General features: G+C 35.7%; 1 protein-coding gene across 4 annotated transcripts in view; it reads right to left on the bottom strand.

Moving 5' to 3' along the window:
- The window catches only part of LOC119601614 (protein trapped in endoderm-1), a 294,851-nt gene that overhangs the window by 56,868 nt on the left and 222,519 nt on the right, over positions 1–15,464 (bottom strand). For all 4 annotated transcript variants that reach the window (XM_037952650.1, XM_037952649.1, XM_037952646.1 and 1 more), the window contains 2 exons: positions 7,896–7,996; positions 7,734–7,836 (listed from right to left, as the gene is read on the bottom strand). In XM_037952650.1, the coding sequence (XP_037808578.1) occupies positions 7,734–7,836; positions 7,896–7,996 (204 nt within the window). The remainder of the gene's footprint in view (positions 1–7,733; positions 7,837–7,895; positions 7,997–15,464) is intronic.

The following is a 15,464-nucleotide window of genomic DNA, read 5'->3' as shown; positions in this document are numbered from 1 at the left end:
ATATTCGAAAATTCTGATTTTTTATCACCACATATGTAGCAGTACCAAGTAGATGATGTTCCTGTAATGGCATTTCCAACTTTCCCATCAATCATTGTAAGTTTTAAATCATAGGACATGTTAAACGAATAATTTTCTATTTCGATTGTTATAGGTTCCAAGTTTTTAATTTCTGCTTCAATACGATTTATCAAATCTTGCGTTGTTGTTTTGGATTCCTTTATATACTCAAAGCTTATTGGCCTACAAAAAGCTTTGGATCCTGGAGTCGAATTCTTCCAAATATCATCGAAACTGGTTGATGGAGAATCGCTGTCAGCATACTTTCGAATTCTTAATGGAACTAGCGATGCCATAAATACACTTTTATACTCGGAAGATGATTCACTTGTGTTGATTTGTTTATATTCCGAGAGTGCTGATAATCCATCACATCCCCACTTACAAATGAGTTGAAGATCACAAGAATTTATTTTTTTTAGTTGGTCTGAAGAAAAGTCAGAAGCAATCCTTAAAGCAGTATTTTCGAGTAGAGCGCCGAGTCCAATAACAGCCTTCCGATCAGTTATTTCAATAGGAGGTGGTATAATGCTTTTCTTCTTTTCATTTATTTTGTCATATGATGGTAAAACATCCACTCCTTTTTCAGATAGCGCCTTTCTTAACGTTATGTAGTTATCACGACTTAATCCCAGCTGCAACATAAGCGCAATAGCTTCTTCCTCAGTGAACGTTGTATCAGATGATGGTGTGGGTATACTCTTTACAATTCTTTTCAGTCGTCTTGGTGATGCGGTTGGAAGAATATTTGCAATTTTTATGGCATCCAAAGGCTGTTTTTCTTTTCTTAACATTGCTTTAAAAGTGTCCGAAACTTCTTCGTTAGATAAGGTTTCTAGTGAAGTTGATAACCTTTTCCTCTTAGATTTTGAGCTCAAATCCTCATACTGCTTACAGGGAGCACCAACAGTTGATACGCAAATAGCAACTTCTACACATTCATCCAGCCAATCAGAAAATTTCGATCGAAATTTAGCAATGGAATACCGAACACTCTTCAGTTTTATATCAACTGATTTTATAAAATTTTCAATTTTACATATATCAGTTTTATCCACTTTATTTTTATGTGCAGTTTCAATATATTTCAATAAGAAGTTCACTTTATCTTGAAAAGGAGCTGAAGAGTGTTCAAATAAAATGGAGCACAAATCATTTTTTTTTAGTACGATCGCCATGGTTAGAAAATTACAAATAATTACAAACAGATATAAACCTGTCTTATATATTAATTACAGGTACTTAAATTAAATTATTTTTTAAAGGGTTATGATATTCTACCTAATATGTCTAACGTATCCTTATGTAATGAATTTTTCCTCAATAGGTCACTTTAATAAGCTACCTATTAAAGTGACCTATAGGGGTAAAAATCATTACAGTTTAAAAAATAATACCTGAAAATTTTTTAATATATGTAACAAATTTAAGAGTTAACGTTATGGATGAAAATAATAGTGCTAGGTAAATTTTCTAAAAGATGTTGAGTTTTCCCTAATTAATTTGTCACTTAAAAAATATTAGGTAGGCATGTTATATATCAATGGAAAGGTAATTTTGTCTATTTTTCAAAACTGTATATAATTTTTGAAAATTAAAAAATTCGCGGAATACTTTTTTTAAAAAAATTAAAAAATGTTTTTTATTCAGTTTTTGCGAAGATACAAATTTTTCAAATTGCAATAAAAATTTTATTTATGAATATTTTTTGATGAAATTTTACAGTTAGGTAGATTTTTTTACTCAAAATCTAAAATTAAATAAAAAGTTCGAATTTTCTTATTAGAAATCCCGGAATTCCCAAAAAAGTTTTAAAAAATCCCAAAAATGGGATTTTTTGGTTTTTTGCCTATTATATCCATACCAGGGGCGGGGTTATCGAAACCCGTTACAAAATGATTAAGAACATATTGGGTCATATAAAACAGGTCACTATAATTTGATATCGACTATGCGATTTGAGAATTTTTGCTCAAAATTGAATTTTATATAAAAAATAGGGTTTTTTTGGATGGATCTGGTCCCCTCGGTATCAAAAATTTTTAGGTTTTGTTTCATTTATCGTATTTTATGTAAAGTCAGCTTTTCAAAAAGTATAAATTCTATATACATCTTCTTAGAAACTTTTGAGATAACTTAAAAAGAAAAAGATACTTTTTTCCCAAAAAAATGGCAAAAAATCGCCTTTTTTTAATTTTTTAAATTAAAATGCCTATAACTTTGGACTCAGTCATGATTTTTACATAATTCTTTCACTGCTTGATATATAAACTTGTTGTTAAGCGAATAAAAAAAGAAATGGCGAAAATCGGGAATATTTGGACCCGCTATTATCAAAAAACTAAAGTAAGAACGGTAAAAATTTTAAAATTTTAATTTTCAAATGCGAATATCTCCTAAACTATAAGAGATAATTTACTGCTATGACGACATTTTTTATAGTGCTCGATGAGGAGATTCTATATACGAAATTTTTTTTAAATCGGAACTCAAATGAAGAAATAGGATCGTTTTAAAAATTTAACATAGCCGAGGTGTCCTAATTTGAGGACCCCCCGCCGGGCCCCTGGTTGGCCTATAAGGTACAAATTCAAAACCTAAACTCGACAACACCTCCTCTTTGTGCATACCAAATTTCATTAAAATCGGATTAACCGTTTAGAAGTTACCGAATTATTTCCCTCTTTTTTTTTTCCTATACCACTGTGCCTCGTTTAAAAGGTGATAATGTAGCATCCGATCCCTCTGATCCTGCAGAGTTTCATCCGCAGCCAGCGGCACAACCACACAAGCAAGAGATGTTAACATTACAGGACAAAACATGCCAGCCACGCCACATGTTTAGACGCAGCCAGCGTCAGCCGACATAAGTAATACAACATCCAACAAAGCCAGTGGTGCTCAGCAGATACAGCCTGTGTCAAAGCCATCAGTAAGCCATACTAAAGCAAGCATGCCAGCCCAACAGCCACAGAAGACATCAACTGCCAGCGTAATAGAAATGCAAAAACACATTGCTATGTTGCAGAGTCAACTTTCAGACACACAGGTGAAACTTTGTGACAGTAACCGCCAGTTCCAAGAGCTACAATCAACTATCCAAAGAAAAGACCAGGTAAGTGATCCTAACCTCAAACAAGTCAGTGTTTCGCAATCAACGACGTCCGCCATTGACCGCCATCTCAAGTTTACAAATTGCCCCGACAGTTAGCAGCGTCGCTGCTCCATTGACGCAAGCAGTATATGTACTTAAATGTCGGTCATACCACTCGTGATTGTCGACGTAACCTGTAAAGGATGGTTGCCACCGCAAGCATAATAAATTGCTACATGAAAATATAACTTGCGACCCACCTTCTACATCAACATGCCCTACCAACCAACCCCAACAAAACGTTCTTAGCTGTTCTGCTACAATTAACAACAAATTACTATTTAGAGTTTTGCCTGTCACATTGTATGGGGAAAATAGTCATATGGATATATATGCCCTCTTTGATGATGGCTCGTCCATTACAATGTTAGATAGAGACGTTGCTGACAAAATAGGCGTTCGTGGAAAAAATTGCCCTCTAAATATTCAATGGTTTGGTGGCCGATCGGCTCGTGAGCCATCAATATCCTTTAATGTCAAGGTAAGTGGGACCAACAAAAAGAGTTGCCAACTACTAAAAAATGTATATGCTGTTTCTAACTTAAATCTACCCATGCAAAGCCTAACGCAAGAAGATATTGAAAAAGCTTTTGAAGGGTCACCTTCTGCGCCGGTTAAATCTTACACAAACGTAGTCCCTAAATTATTAATCGGTTTGGATCATGCATTTTTAGGACTACCATCAGTCACCAATAAAAACAACTTGACGGGTCCCTTTGCTAGTGATACAGAATTAGGTTGGGTGGTGTTTGGACCGTGTCATAGTTTATCACCAATGCAGAAATCGTGTTTTTTTGTCAATGTTAAAGAAGTTGATGATCTTCATCAAATGGTGGCCGATTATTTTAATATAGAAAGTATGGGCGTGAGGACATCTCCTATTGTGGAAAGCCAAGATGATATCAGAGCCAAGCGAATTATAAGTGAATCCACGAAAAGAGTTGGTGATAGATTCCAGACAGGTCTGTTATGGAAACATGACGAGGTGATGTTTCCAAACAGTTATTATATGGCACGTAAACGCCTAGAAGGGATCGAAATGAAAATGAAACGAGATTCAAATTTTTCTAAGGCCTATAAAGAAGTTATCCAAGGTTATATTGATAAAGGATACGTACGTAAATTATCTTCTGATGAAATAAAGGTGACCAATTTAAAAAAGTGGTATTTACCACATTTTGGTGTGACTAACCCCACAAACCAAATAAAATACGATTAGTTTTCGATGCCGCCGCCACTGTAGAGAACATTTCCCTGAATTCCCAATTGCTAAAAGGACCTCAAGTTATTGCGTCTTTGCCGTCTACGCTATACAATTTCCGCCGTGGTCAAATTGCCGTTGGTGCCGATATACGCGAAATGTTCCATCAAATTTTAGTGCAGCCAAGCGATGGAGTCTCCCAAAGATTTCTTTGGAATGATGCCAGTACAAAAAAGCCACCCAATGAATACGAAATGGTTGTCATGACCTTCGGCGCAGCCTGTTCGCCTTGTTCGGCATTATATGTCATGAAAACAAATGCCCGAGATCATCAGAGTTTCCATCCCCGCGTGATTAAAGCTACATGCGATCACCATTACATGGATGATTTTGTCGATAGTTTCGACAGTGTGGAAGAAGCTATAAACTATCCAAACAGGTTAAAGCTATTCACAAAAATGGAGGATTTGAATTAAGGGGTTTTATCTCAAACTCCGATGAGGTTATTACAACCCTGCATGGTAGCTTAACATCAAAGCAAATTACTGGTAACGATTGCACAGAAAGGGTGCTAGGTCTGATTTGGGAACCTGCTAGTGACAATTTTATGTTCAATTTAAAATTTCGTCGTGTTGATGATATTGTTATGTCTGGCCAGCGCAGTCCAACTAAAAGAGAAGTTTTAAGCATCATAATGTCAACATTTGATCCTCTTGGTTACTTGAGTCATTTTATCATCGGTGGAAAATTACTGTTACGAGAAATTTGAAGATGTAACTGCCTCTGGGACGAACCAATACCCAGGTAGTATGGGAACGATGGAGAAGTCAAATGAACAGTGTTATAGAATTTCGTGCCCCTTGTTTTTATTTTCGTGTGGCAAGCCAACATCTCTTCAACTTCATATCTTCGTGGATGCCAGTGAGGAAGCATTTGAGGAGTTGCATATTGGAGATATTCCTATGGTGACGGTAACATTAGTACCAGTTTTATAACATCAAAAACCAAATGTAGCCCATTTAAAAGAGTTTCAATTCCACGTCTCGAACTGCAAGCAGCCGTTTTAGGGACACGTTTGAAGGAGAACATTTTAAGTGAACACAGCTTTGTTCCAGAAAAATGCGTTTTATGGGGTGACTCTAAAACTGTGCTAAAGTGGATTGCGAGTGCTCACAGAAAATATAAACCTTATGTTGCTCACCGTGTATCGGAAATACTTGCCTCTACAGATGTTGAAAATTGGAGATGGATTTCAACGAAGGAAAACGTAGCAGATGAGGCCACAAGACCATTCAATAAAGTAGATTTTTCCTCTTCTTCACGCTGGTTAAATGGGCCAAACTTCCTTAAATTACCTGAAGAAGAGTGGACAATAAATGAGATTGAAATCACTAATGAGGTGGATGAAGAAGAAATTTCCAAAAAGACTTCATTATTAATTACTAATAATAACATAATAGATTTTAACAGATTTTCATCGCTTAATCGTATAAAAAGAACCGTAGCTTGGGTATTAAGATATATAAACCTCTGTCAATTTGGAACGTCATGGTCTTACCTCAACTGTGGTGGAACACGCAGGAAAAGTATTATGTCTTCTAGCCCAGAGAGAGGCCTTTTCGGATGAATTGAAACACATTAAATGTGGGCAACCCCTCGAAAAAACCAGTCATCTGTATAATCTGATGCCTTATGTTGATGATGATGGACTGTTAAGAGTGTACGGAAGAATAGATGCAGCTAGCTACTTGCCCTACAGCTCAAGGCGCCCTATTATTCTCCCCAAAAATCATAAATTTACCAAGCTTGTAGTCATGCACCATCACTGTCAGATGATGCATCAAAATTACGTGAGAATTCAAAACGAGATGTCAATGAAGGGTGTTGAATGGATTTTTAACTGTCCGGTTAACCCATCTGAAGGCGGCATTTGGGAAAGGATGGTACAGTGTGTGAAAAGAATATTACGACATACATTGAAAAATGTCTCACCCAAAGAACACGTGCTTCACTCTCTATTAATCGAGGCTGAAAATATCGTTAACTCAAGACCTTTGACTCATTTGCCTATTAGCATTCATGAAGAAGAGCCGCTTACCCCTAACCATTTTTTGATAGGCAGAGGGAACGTTGCCAATACCCCAGCCAACGAATCAGCTGACTTAAAGCCTATTACTCTCAAAAAACAATGGAGAGTCTCAAGATGCTTACGAGATCGATTTTGGAAACGGTGGGTTAGTGAATATTTACCTACGCTAACTAGGAGAGTGAAATGGTGTGAACGAACTGTTCCAATTAAAGCGGGAGACTTGGTCTTCATATGTGATCCGAACGTTCCAAGGTGTCAATGGCGGAGAGGTTTGGTCACTTGTGTTTATGCTGGACCCGACGGCGTGGCACGAAGAGCCGATGTGAAAACATCAAAATTAGCCGTTCTGGATGTTGAAAGTGGTGAAGCTGATCGCTCCACGGGGGTGGGAGTGTTCCAGAACGAACCTTAATGGGTTATTTTGTTATTAATTCTTAATGAATGTTATTTGTCATATTTTTTGCACCGCCACTTTTTTGATTCTTCTTCGTTTTATATTCTTATTTGTTAACTTTAAAAAGAGCAATGAAAAAGTTTAAATAGAAATTTAACTTTGTCGAAGACGGGTGAAAAAACTGTGGTAAGTGATATTTTCTGATTTGTGACGCATCAAATTATAACGGTAATTTTTTTTCTACAGAAATAAACTTATATTTTTTTTATGTTCATCGCAAACCCGTTTTTATTTAGTAGCAGAACATACTGTATGGTAAAATCGGTCCTCATTGGCCCATAGCACCCCGTTCGGAAAATGATGTTAACGCCAATAATTGTTTTTCGAATATAGATGCGAAAATCCACATAAACAAATTCTATAAGAACAAAAATCTCTTATCCAAATTTTACGATGATTGGTCCACACAGCAATATTAAAACGAGTGCGACAAAAATATATTATTCACTTTTAAACATTTTTAGAGTATGGTCCATATTAGATCCCATAAAACGTCCTTCTAAAATTAAATTAAATTTACGACACATGTTTTGATGATGTTTATATAAGTTTCGACATAGCGGAATATACATAACACTCTTACTTGTTAGAATTCGCTTTTAACGAACTCAAATTCTTCTATTCATAAAAAAAAACAAATCCGCCTATTTATTTGAAAACCACAAAAGACTAAATTATTTTAAATATTTAGTGAGAATATTTTTTCCACCCAGTTCAAAAAGGTAGATTTTGACTTAAAGTATATAATTAATATATAATAAACATTCATACTTACAAGTAATAAGAATGACACAGCCCAAACAAATATTAATTGTATAGCAATAAATTTTGTTTTGTAAATATTAGCATACAAATTGTGACATGCAATCAATATATATCTGAAAAAAAGCACAATATATTTTAATGTACATTAATTTAAATCAGTGCGGGCGGGTACCTGTTTATTGTTATACAAACCATGCTCAGAAGTGATACAGCAACGTTGCCATAAAAAATTACTGGAAATATTTTGCAAAGAGTTTCACCAAATGTCCATCTCTAAAACATAAATATGTATTTATTAGTATGTAATCTTGGTCATTTTTAAAATATTGTTATTTTATAAATTATGCATTATACATATTTGGCAATTAAGTAAAGCTGAAAACATTTTCATTTTTGAAATTGTTGTACTTCATATAGTGGGGAAGGTGCTGATGTTTGTAACACCCAAAAATATTGGTGATACACACAACTTAAAGAATACCAATCGGCTCACTTTCTAACATCCGTTAAATTGTATATGTCAAATGTGATGGTTCTGCCCCAATGTGTATCCTGAAGAAAATTGTATAGTTCGTTGCGAAATTTCACGAAACAAGAGTCTTATATAACCACCATCAAATCATGTGCAATAAATTTCTAGTGAATTTCGTAAGCTGGTCTTGTACTTTATGAATCGATCCGTTTATTATTTTGTTAACACAATTAACTGATTCATTAGATTAGACAATTTACTAATCTAAATTTTATTTTCGCATATAAATATGTAGTAGTAGTATGAAGGTGTAGTAATATGGGCACCACAATTTGAAGAAATATAAATAAAACTGTAATAAAAAGCGAATATTTTCTCGTTTTTAAATAAAAACAAGTTAGAGTGCCATATTCGGCTTTGCCGAATCTTAAATACCCTCCACCTTAAACTGGTTTCATAAATTATCAAATTTTATGGATTGATTGAAATTAACCTATGTTTTGTATTTAAATTTTAAAATAATTTCTATGTGTGAGAAAAATGTATGATAATATGATCAGTTAGAAAACTTATATAATTTTGTACGGGAGATAGATATAGATTTTCAACGTTGCTGATCCTATGAAAAAAATAAAAAAATTGCTTTAAAATTTTTATTGTTGAACCGAATTTCGACACTTCATTTGATTTATAAAAACGTTTTAATTATTTATGACAAAAAAATATGAAATCGACCAGGAATCGAACCGGCAACGCTCAGTTTGTTAATTCTCCGTTCCATCCAAAAAGACTTCATTATTTTGTCCATTGTTAACTAACTAATATTTTTCATATAAAAATGCCATGATATTTTCTGTTTGTACAAAACATTGCACATTGGGGTCCCCTTTAAGTAAACTTGGCATAAAGTAAATATTTAGAAATGATTTTTTTGATAAAAATTGAGTATGCCTCGAAAGAAAGCTAAGACCTTTTTCTATACAACGCTATCATTAGTTTTCCCATTTTTATTGTATAGGCCATTAAATGATGCAGCAAAGTTTATGTTTTTATGTATATTTTTCCAGAATTTTTTGTATTATTTAATACCATAACGTTTTTTGTCCAAATCTACCATCTATCTATATATCTATCTATCGATCTATATATATATATATATATATATATATATGTGTGTGTTTATGTGTGTTTATTTGTTTGTGGGTTTGTTGAAGTTTGTTTGAAGTCTATAGACTGCTAAACGGCTGGACCGATTTTCTTGATTTTTTCACTGTGTCATCCTGTATGTCTGGAAGGAACTATAGGCTACCCTTTATTTTAAAATGTCAAGTGGGTGCCACGCCCACATACAAAATCAGTATTAAAAGTCGCATATCTTAGAAACTGCAACAGCTATAGTCCTCAAATGTTGTATGGACAACTTTGACATCCATATGAACATGTTGACAAAATGAACAGCCTAGCAACAGTGGTCGTGGCACCTCCCATATAAACAAATTTCTCTCTAAAGGTATAACAGCTAGAGTCCTCAGAGCCATTTTAGTATCGACACGAATATTTAGGACAAAAAACTGGCGGACTAGCAATAGCGGGTTTGGCACCCCCCCTAGGAATTACATACAAGGTACAGGCCGCAATTTTCAAGATAATTGGATGAAATTTGGAACACACGCTTTTTTTGGTCCTATTGAAAATGGTTAAAATCGGTCCATTATTTCACCTAGCCCCCATACAACAGAACCCCCCGAAAAGGGCTTCTGAGCTCATAATTATGTTAAATATACTTGTATATAGATAAAACTAAGGCACAACTAAGTTTTATACAAGCCTTGATGACCTTGCCAAATTTCATAGAGATCGGGCCTCATTTGACCCTAGCTCCCATACAACGTCCCCTTCAGAAAATTACTTGAATGTCCAAAATTAACTTATAAACACAAATATCGCGATAAAATTCAGTACAATAAAATATTATGTACATATAAATGTATTCACAAAATTTTATCAGGCTCGGTCCATATTTGCCCCTAGCCCCCATATAAAGCCTCTTTCAGAAAATTAGTTTTTCATCCATAAATTGTTTAAATGCATCGGAACAAGGTAATAGAAGATAAATATGCTTTATTATGAAAAATAACTCACATTTAATATTCATAACTGGTGTATGGTATCATATGGTCGGTCACGCCCGACTATACTTTCTTACTTGTTTTTAATTTACATTGATTTTTGGAAATACGTATGTTTAAGGGGTAAAAAAGGGTAAAAACAGGTAAATTCGGTAACCTCATATCTCCTAAACTAGAATAGATACAAACAGTTTAAAGCTTATCGTCGTTCATTTAAAAAATAAGCGGATTGGTGTCTGGTACTTTTTTCAAATTCGGCCCTTTTAGGGAATAAACGGGTAAAAACTGTATTTTGGTACTTTTTTGCATCCCATGTATCTTTTAAACCAGTGAACATTCAAACAATATCTTTGACTTCCTAACTTGACATATGAAATATGAAATTAGTACTTTTTGGATATTCGGACGTTTAAAGGGTGAAAATTGTACATATTTTTGGCACTTTTTTCATAAAACATTGTTTTTGGTTTATTAACTTATACATACATATGAATACATAATAAGGGGCTCCCACTACGATGTTGCAACTTTTTGGAATAGAATTTTTGTTTCGTTAATGGAGAGAAAAAAGTTGCCAAAGGGGTAAAAACGGGAAATTTGATTTTATTCAAAGACAATGATCCAATTAAGATACAATTTTTAGATTTAGAAACACTAAATATGCTAATCGGGTATTATTTGGAACCCCGGTACCAAGTGATCTTTTTTGGTGCTTTTTGAGTTTTCTATGATATTCAAATCGAAACATGAAATTAATAATAAAGAGACTTTTCGGTACTTTTTCGTTCTACAGAGGTACTTTTATGAGTTTTCTTTAAAATTAAACATAGAAACTTGAAATTAAGCATGTAGAGCCCGCAGTAAATGAGAATCTATAAAAGGTGATTTTTTGGTACATTTTCGTCCTTTGATTGGTACTTTTTGAGTTTTCTATAAAATTTAACCTAGAAACATGAAATTAAATATGTAGAACTCAGAGTAAATGAGAATCTAAAAAAGGGGACTTTTTGGTACTTTTTCGTTCTTCAAAAGGTAGTTTTTGAATTTTCTATAATATTGAACCTAGAAACATGAAATTAAGCACGTAGAGCTCGGAGTAAGTGAGAACAAATAAAATATTACTTTTTGGCAATTTTTCGTTCCTCAAAAGTGCTTTTTGTGTTTTTTATAATATTGATCCTAGAAACATGAAATTAAGCATGTGGAGCACGGAGTTAAAGAGAATCTATAAAAGGGCGCCCTTTGGTAATTTTCAGGTACTTTGTTGTTATTTTACTAATACTTTTCGAAATTTCTATAATACTGAACCTAAAATTGGACACGCAGCTTCCTGATTGTATAAAAATCTGTATGCGAGGCATTTCTGATTTAATGAAAATCTATAAAAAAGCACTGTCTGGTACTTTATCGTTCTTTAACTGTTTTTTTTTAATTTTCTGTAATATTGATACTACAATCATAAAATCAAACTTATAGAGTTCTCTAAAAGGGGACTTTTTGATATTGCAGATACATATACATTTACAATAATGATATTTATTTTATTCCATTACGATGAGGGCAGCGAAGCACACAGGGTATAGCCAGTTTAATATAAAATTTCTAAACAATTTATCTTTCGGTACCAAATATGCTATTGTTATATATGAAAAGGTGTTATTTTAAATCATCTTTACAACAAAGATTTAATTATTAACGACTTTTTAGAATGCTTAAAATGTTCTACAGATAACCTACGGGTATTCCTAGCTGAGGAAGATCTCGACATTGGCCTGGTTCAAGAACACTGGGTCTCGGACTCTGAAGTCAAAACGTTCCCAGCCACCACATATAATATTCTATGGAAGTATATATAATTCTGGGAATGGTTAGGTTAGGTTGATTGGAGAATGTATACTACATCAAATCCGAAGAAATACACCTAGGCCACTATCGGGCCTGTTGTGCGCTCCTTATCATGAAAAAAAATTAAATTCACTGAATGAATTATTTTTCGGTGTTCAGAAACTCAGTTTCCTGAACGTAATTCCTAAGAATCTTCCAAGTTAGTCAGGAATGTTATTTCCGGAATAACATCACTTCCAAGATACTTGGATCTAACTTCGACGAATGCCTGGCAGTGGCAAAGAAAGTGCTCCAGAGTTTCAATGCCCTCTCCACATGCTCTACATTCGTCTGAATCCGCACGTCCAATTTTGCATAGATGTGCTCGTAATCCTGTGTGTCCACTCAGAATACGTACCATCATACTAACTTCAGACTTGCTCATTTTGAGGAGATTTTTCGTCTTGCTCTCATCAGGGTCACCCCATAGGATCTTCGTGGTTCTACCCACTGTTTCATTATTCCAAGAGGCCTTATGGGATTCTCTCACCCATATTTTTAGTTCAGCTTTTGTTGCGTCGAATGGTTTTGCGTTTGTCAGGTTAACTGCCTCGAGCTCCCTTCCCTTTAAAGCTATTACACTCGCCCTTTCGTTGCCGACTACTCCCGAGTGGCCTGGTACCCATATGATGTAAACCTTACCTCTGGGAGATTATTCAGTTAAAGCTTTCTTACAGTCCAATATATTTACAGTCCAATATATTAAGCGCTGTGGGCGCCATATTTATTCTAATCCTATTAACGCATTTCGTTATTGCTCGTACTTCTGCCTGGAAGCTTGTGTTATGATTTGGTAAACGGTGGTATATTTCTGTTTCTGGGTCTTCAATATAGAATCCCAGCCCCACTTTGTCCCCCAATTTAGAGCCATCCGTGTAACAACGGGTTCCTACTGGTATTTGCTCCAATGTTCCGCTTGACCAAGATATTCTATCTGGGATTAGCGCTTCAAAGTTTCCGACATATTCTGTGTCTGGTATACGATCCGGCACGTCCGATGATTGTGTATGACCTTCCAATGTGTCCAGTATACATTGATGACGTGTCCTATAACCGCTTTTGGCCAGTTCGCCTAAAGTAAAGAGCCGTCCGGCTGTAAGCGCCGCTTCATATCTTAAATATGTTTCAATGGGTGGAATATCTAGCAACGTTTCCAGAGCCTTGGTTGAAGTAGTACACATGGCACCACTTATACCCAAGCAGCATGTACGCTGAACTCCCTGTAGTAGTTTGATATTGCACTTTTTGTCTAAAGCAGTCCACCAGATTATTGAAGCATAAGCTAGAATTATAAAGCCAATTTGTCATAGTAGGACTAAGACCCCATTTCATGCCTATGGTTCTCCTACATATCGCCCAGCACCGATGTGCCTTGTTGATCCTATCCTCTATGTGGTATCTCCATTTTAATTTCAGGTCGAGAATTACACCTAAGTACTTAACTTTGTCTGTCACCGGTATCTTCTTGCCCAGGAAGCAAGGTTCAGTATACGTAGAAATTTTTGTTTTTCTTGTGAAAAGACAGATTTCCGTTTTTGCCGGGTTAACATTGACGCTTCTCGGTTAAGCCCAGCTCAAGGCCGTATTCAGAGCCTCCTCAGATCTTCTACACAAGTAATTTGGATCCTTTCCCTTTAAAAGTATTACGACATCGTCCGCATAGCAGACAGGTCTAAGTCCTTTCTCGGTTAGAGTCCTTAGGAGGCTATTAATCGTGGTAACCCAGAGTAAAGGTGACAAAATGCCACCCTGTGATATACCGCGAAATACCTTTTTCCTGATAATTATATCGTACATCTCGCAGCTTATCCATCTGTTCCTTAGCATGTGGTTGATCCAGTTACGGAGCAGCCGGTCAACATAAAACTGGTCTAGGGATTGGATAAGAGTATCAGTATGCACGTTATAGAAGGCGCCTTCGATGTCAATGCATACTGCCAGTGTATACAGTTTGCTATCAAAGGATGCACCTATGTATTGGACAACTTTGTTTAAAGCGGTTTCCACCGATCGTCCCTTTACATAAGCATGCTGCTTATATTTAAGGTCTTTGTCTGGTATACTGCTTTTAACCATACTATCGACTATCCGTTCCAAGGTTTTAAGTAGGAAGGACGTAAGACTTATCGGTCGATAGGACTTAGGTGTCGCATAGCTAGGTTTTCCTGGTTTGGGTATAAATATTACCCTTGCATCCTGCCATTTAACTGGGGTATATGTTAGTTTTAAGCATGCAGTGAGTATTTGTGAGAGATGTATGGAAACCAGTTCCGCTTCCATCTGCAAAAGTGACGGGAAAATGCCATCCGGCCCTGCAGCTTTATAGGGAGCAAAGCTCTTGATTGCCCCTTTAACCATGTCAGATGTAATAACTAATTCCGTATTAGCCGCCCCTTCCTCCAATATCGGTTCATCTATGTTATTCGATATACCGGGTGGGAAATGAGAGTTTATTACTAGTTTCATATCCTCCAGCCTCCTGCCCGTGTCATCGATCATAGATTCCGGCTGAACATGAGTTTTGGATAGGAACTTTTTTATCTTCGATGTCATTTAAGCTATCTACCTGTTCACAGAAAAGTTTCCAGGAGTCTCGTTTGGCTTTTCAAACGATTTTCTTATATTCACTAAGTTTTTTACGGTACTCATCCCAGTATACTGCGGTCTTTTTACGCCGTGCCCGGTTAAATAGTTTGCGAAGAGTCTTTCCAAGGTTCCGGATCTCCCCGGTTGCCCAGGGTTTCTCCTGGGCAGATCTCTGCTCTCGCAGAGGACAGCTGTCCTCGAACGATTCAACCAGGGCATTTGTGAACGTTTCTACTTTGGTGTCTATATCCTCCTTATTTCGACATTGAAAAGTGTCCTGACCTAAACGGTTCTTTAGTAAGGTCCCGAACATTGTCCAATTAGTTTTAGACTTATTCCGAAACTTTATCGGCTTTGGTGGTGGTCTTAGTATCTTGAATCTTATGTACCGATGGTCAGAAAAGGAGTGCTCGTCCGAAACTCTCCAATCCTGAATTTCGGTTATAAGCTCTTCTGAACATATAGTTATATCTAATACTTCTTCTCTGATTCTATTGACAAAGGTAGCTTTATTACCTAAGTTCAATGTGATCAAGTCTTTAGTATTAAGGAAATCCATAAGGGCTTGTCCCCTGCGATTGGTGTTTGTACTACCCCAAGCTACATGGTGGGAATTTGCATCACAACCTATTACAATTTTCTTATTTTTACTTTGTGCCTCTTCAACCAG

This window comes from Lucilia sericata, unplaced genomic scaffold, assembly GCF_015586225.1.
Source record: "Lucilia sericata isolate MDLA Ls3-8-SP2 unplaced genomic scaffold, ASM1558622v1 Contig000178F_arrow, whole genome shotgun sequence".
In the NCBI taxonomy this organism is placed as follows: Eukaryota; Metazoa; Arthropoda; class Insecta; order Diptera; family Calliphoridae; genus Lucilia; species Lucilia sericata.
Note: the sequence above shows the minus strand (reverse complement) of the source record. Positions and strands in the feature narration are given on the sequence as shown.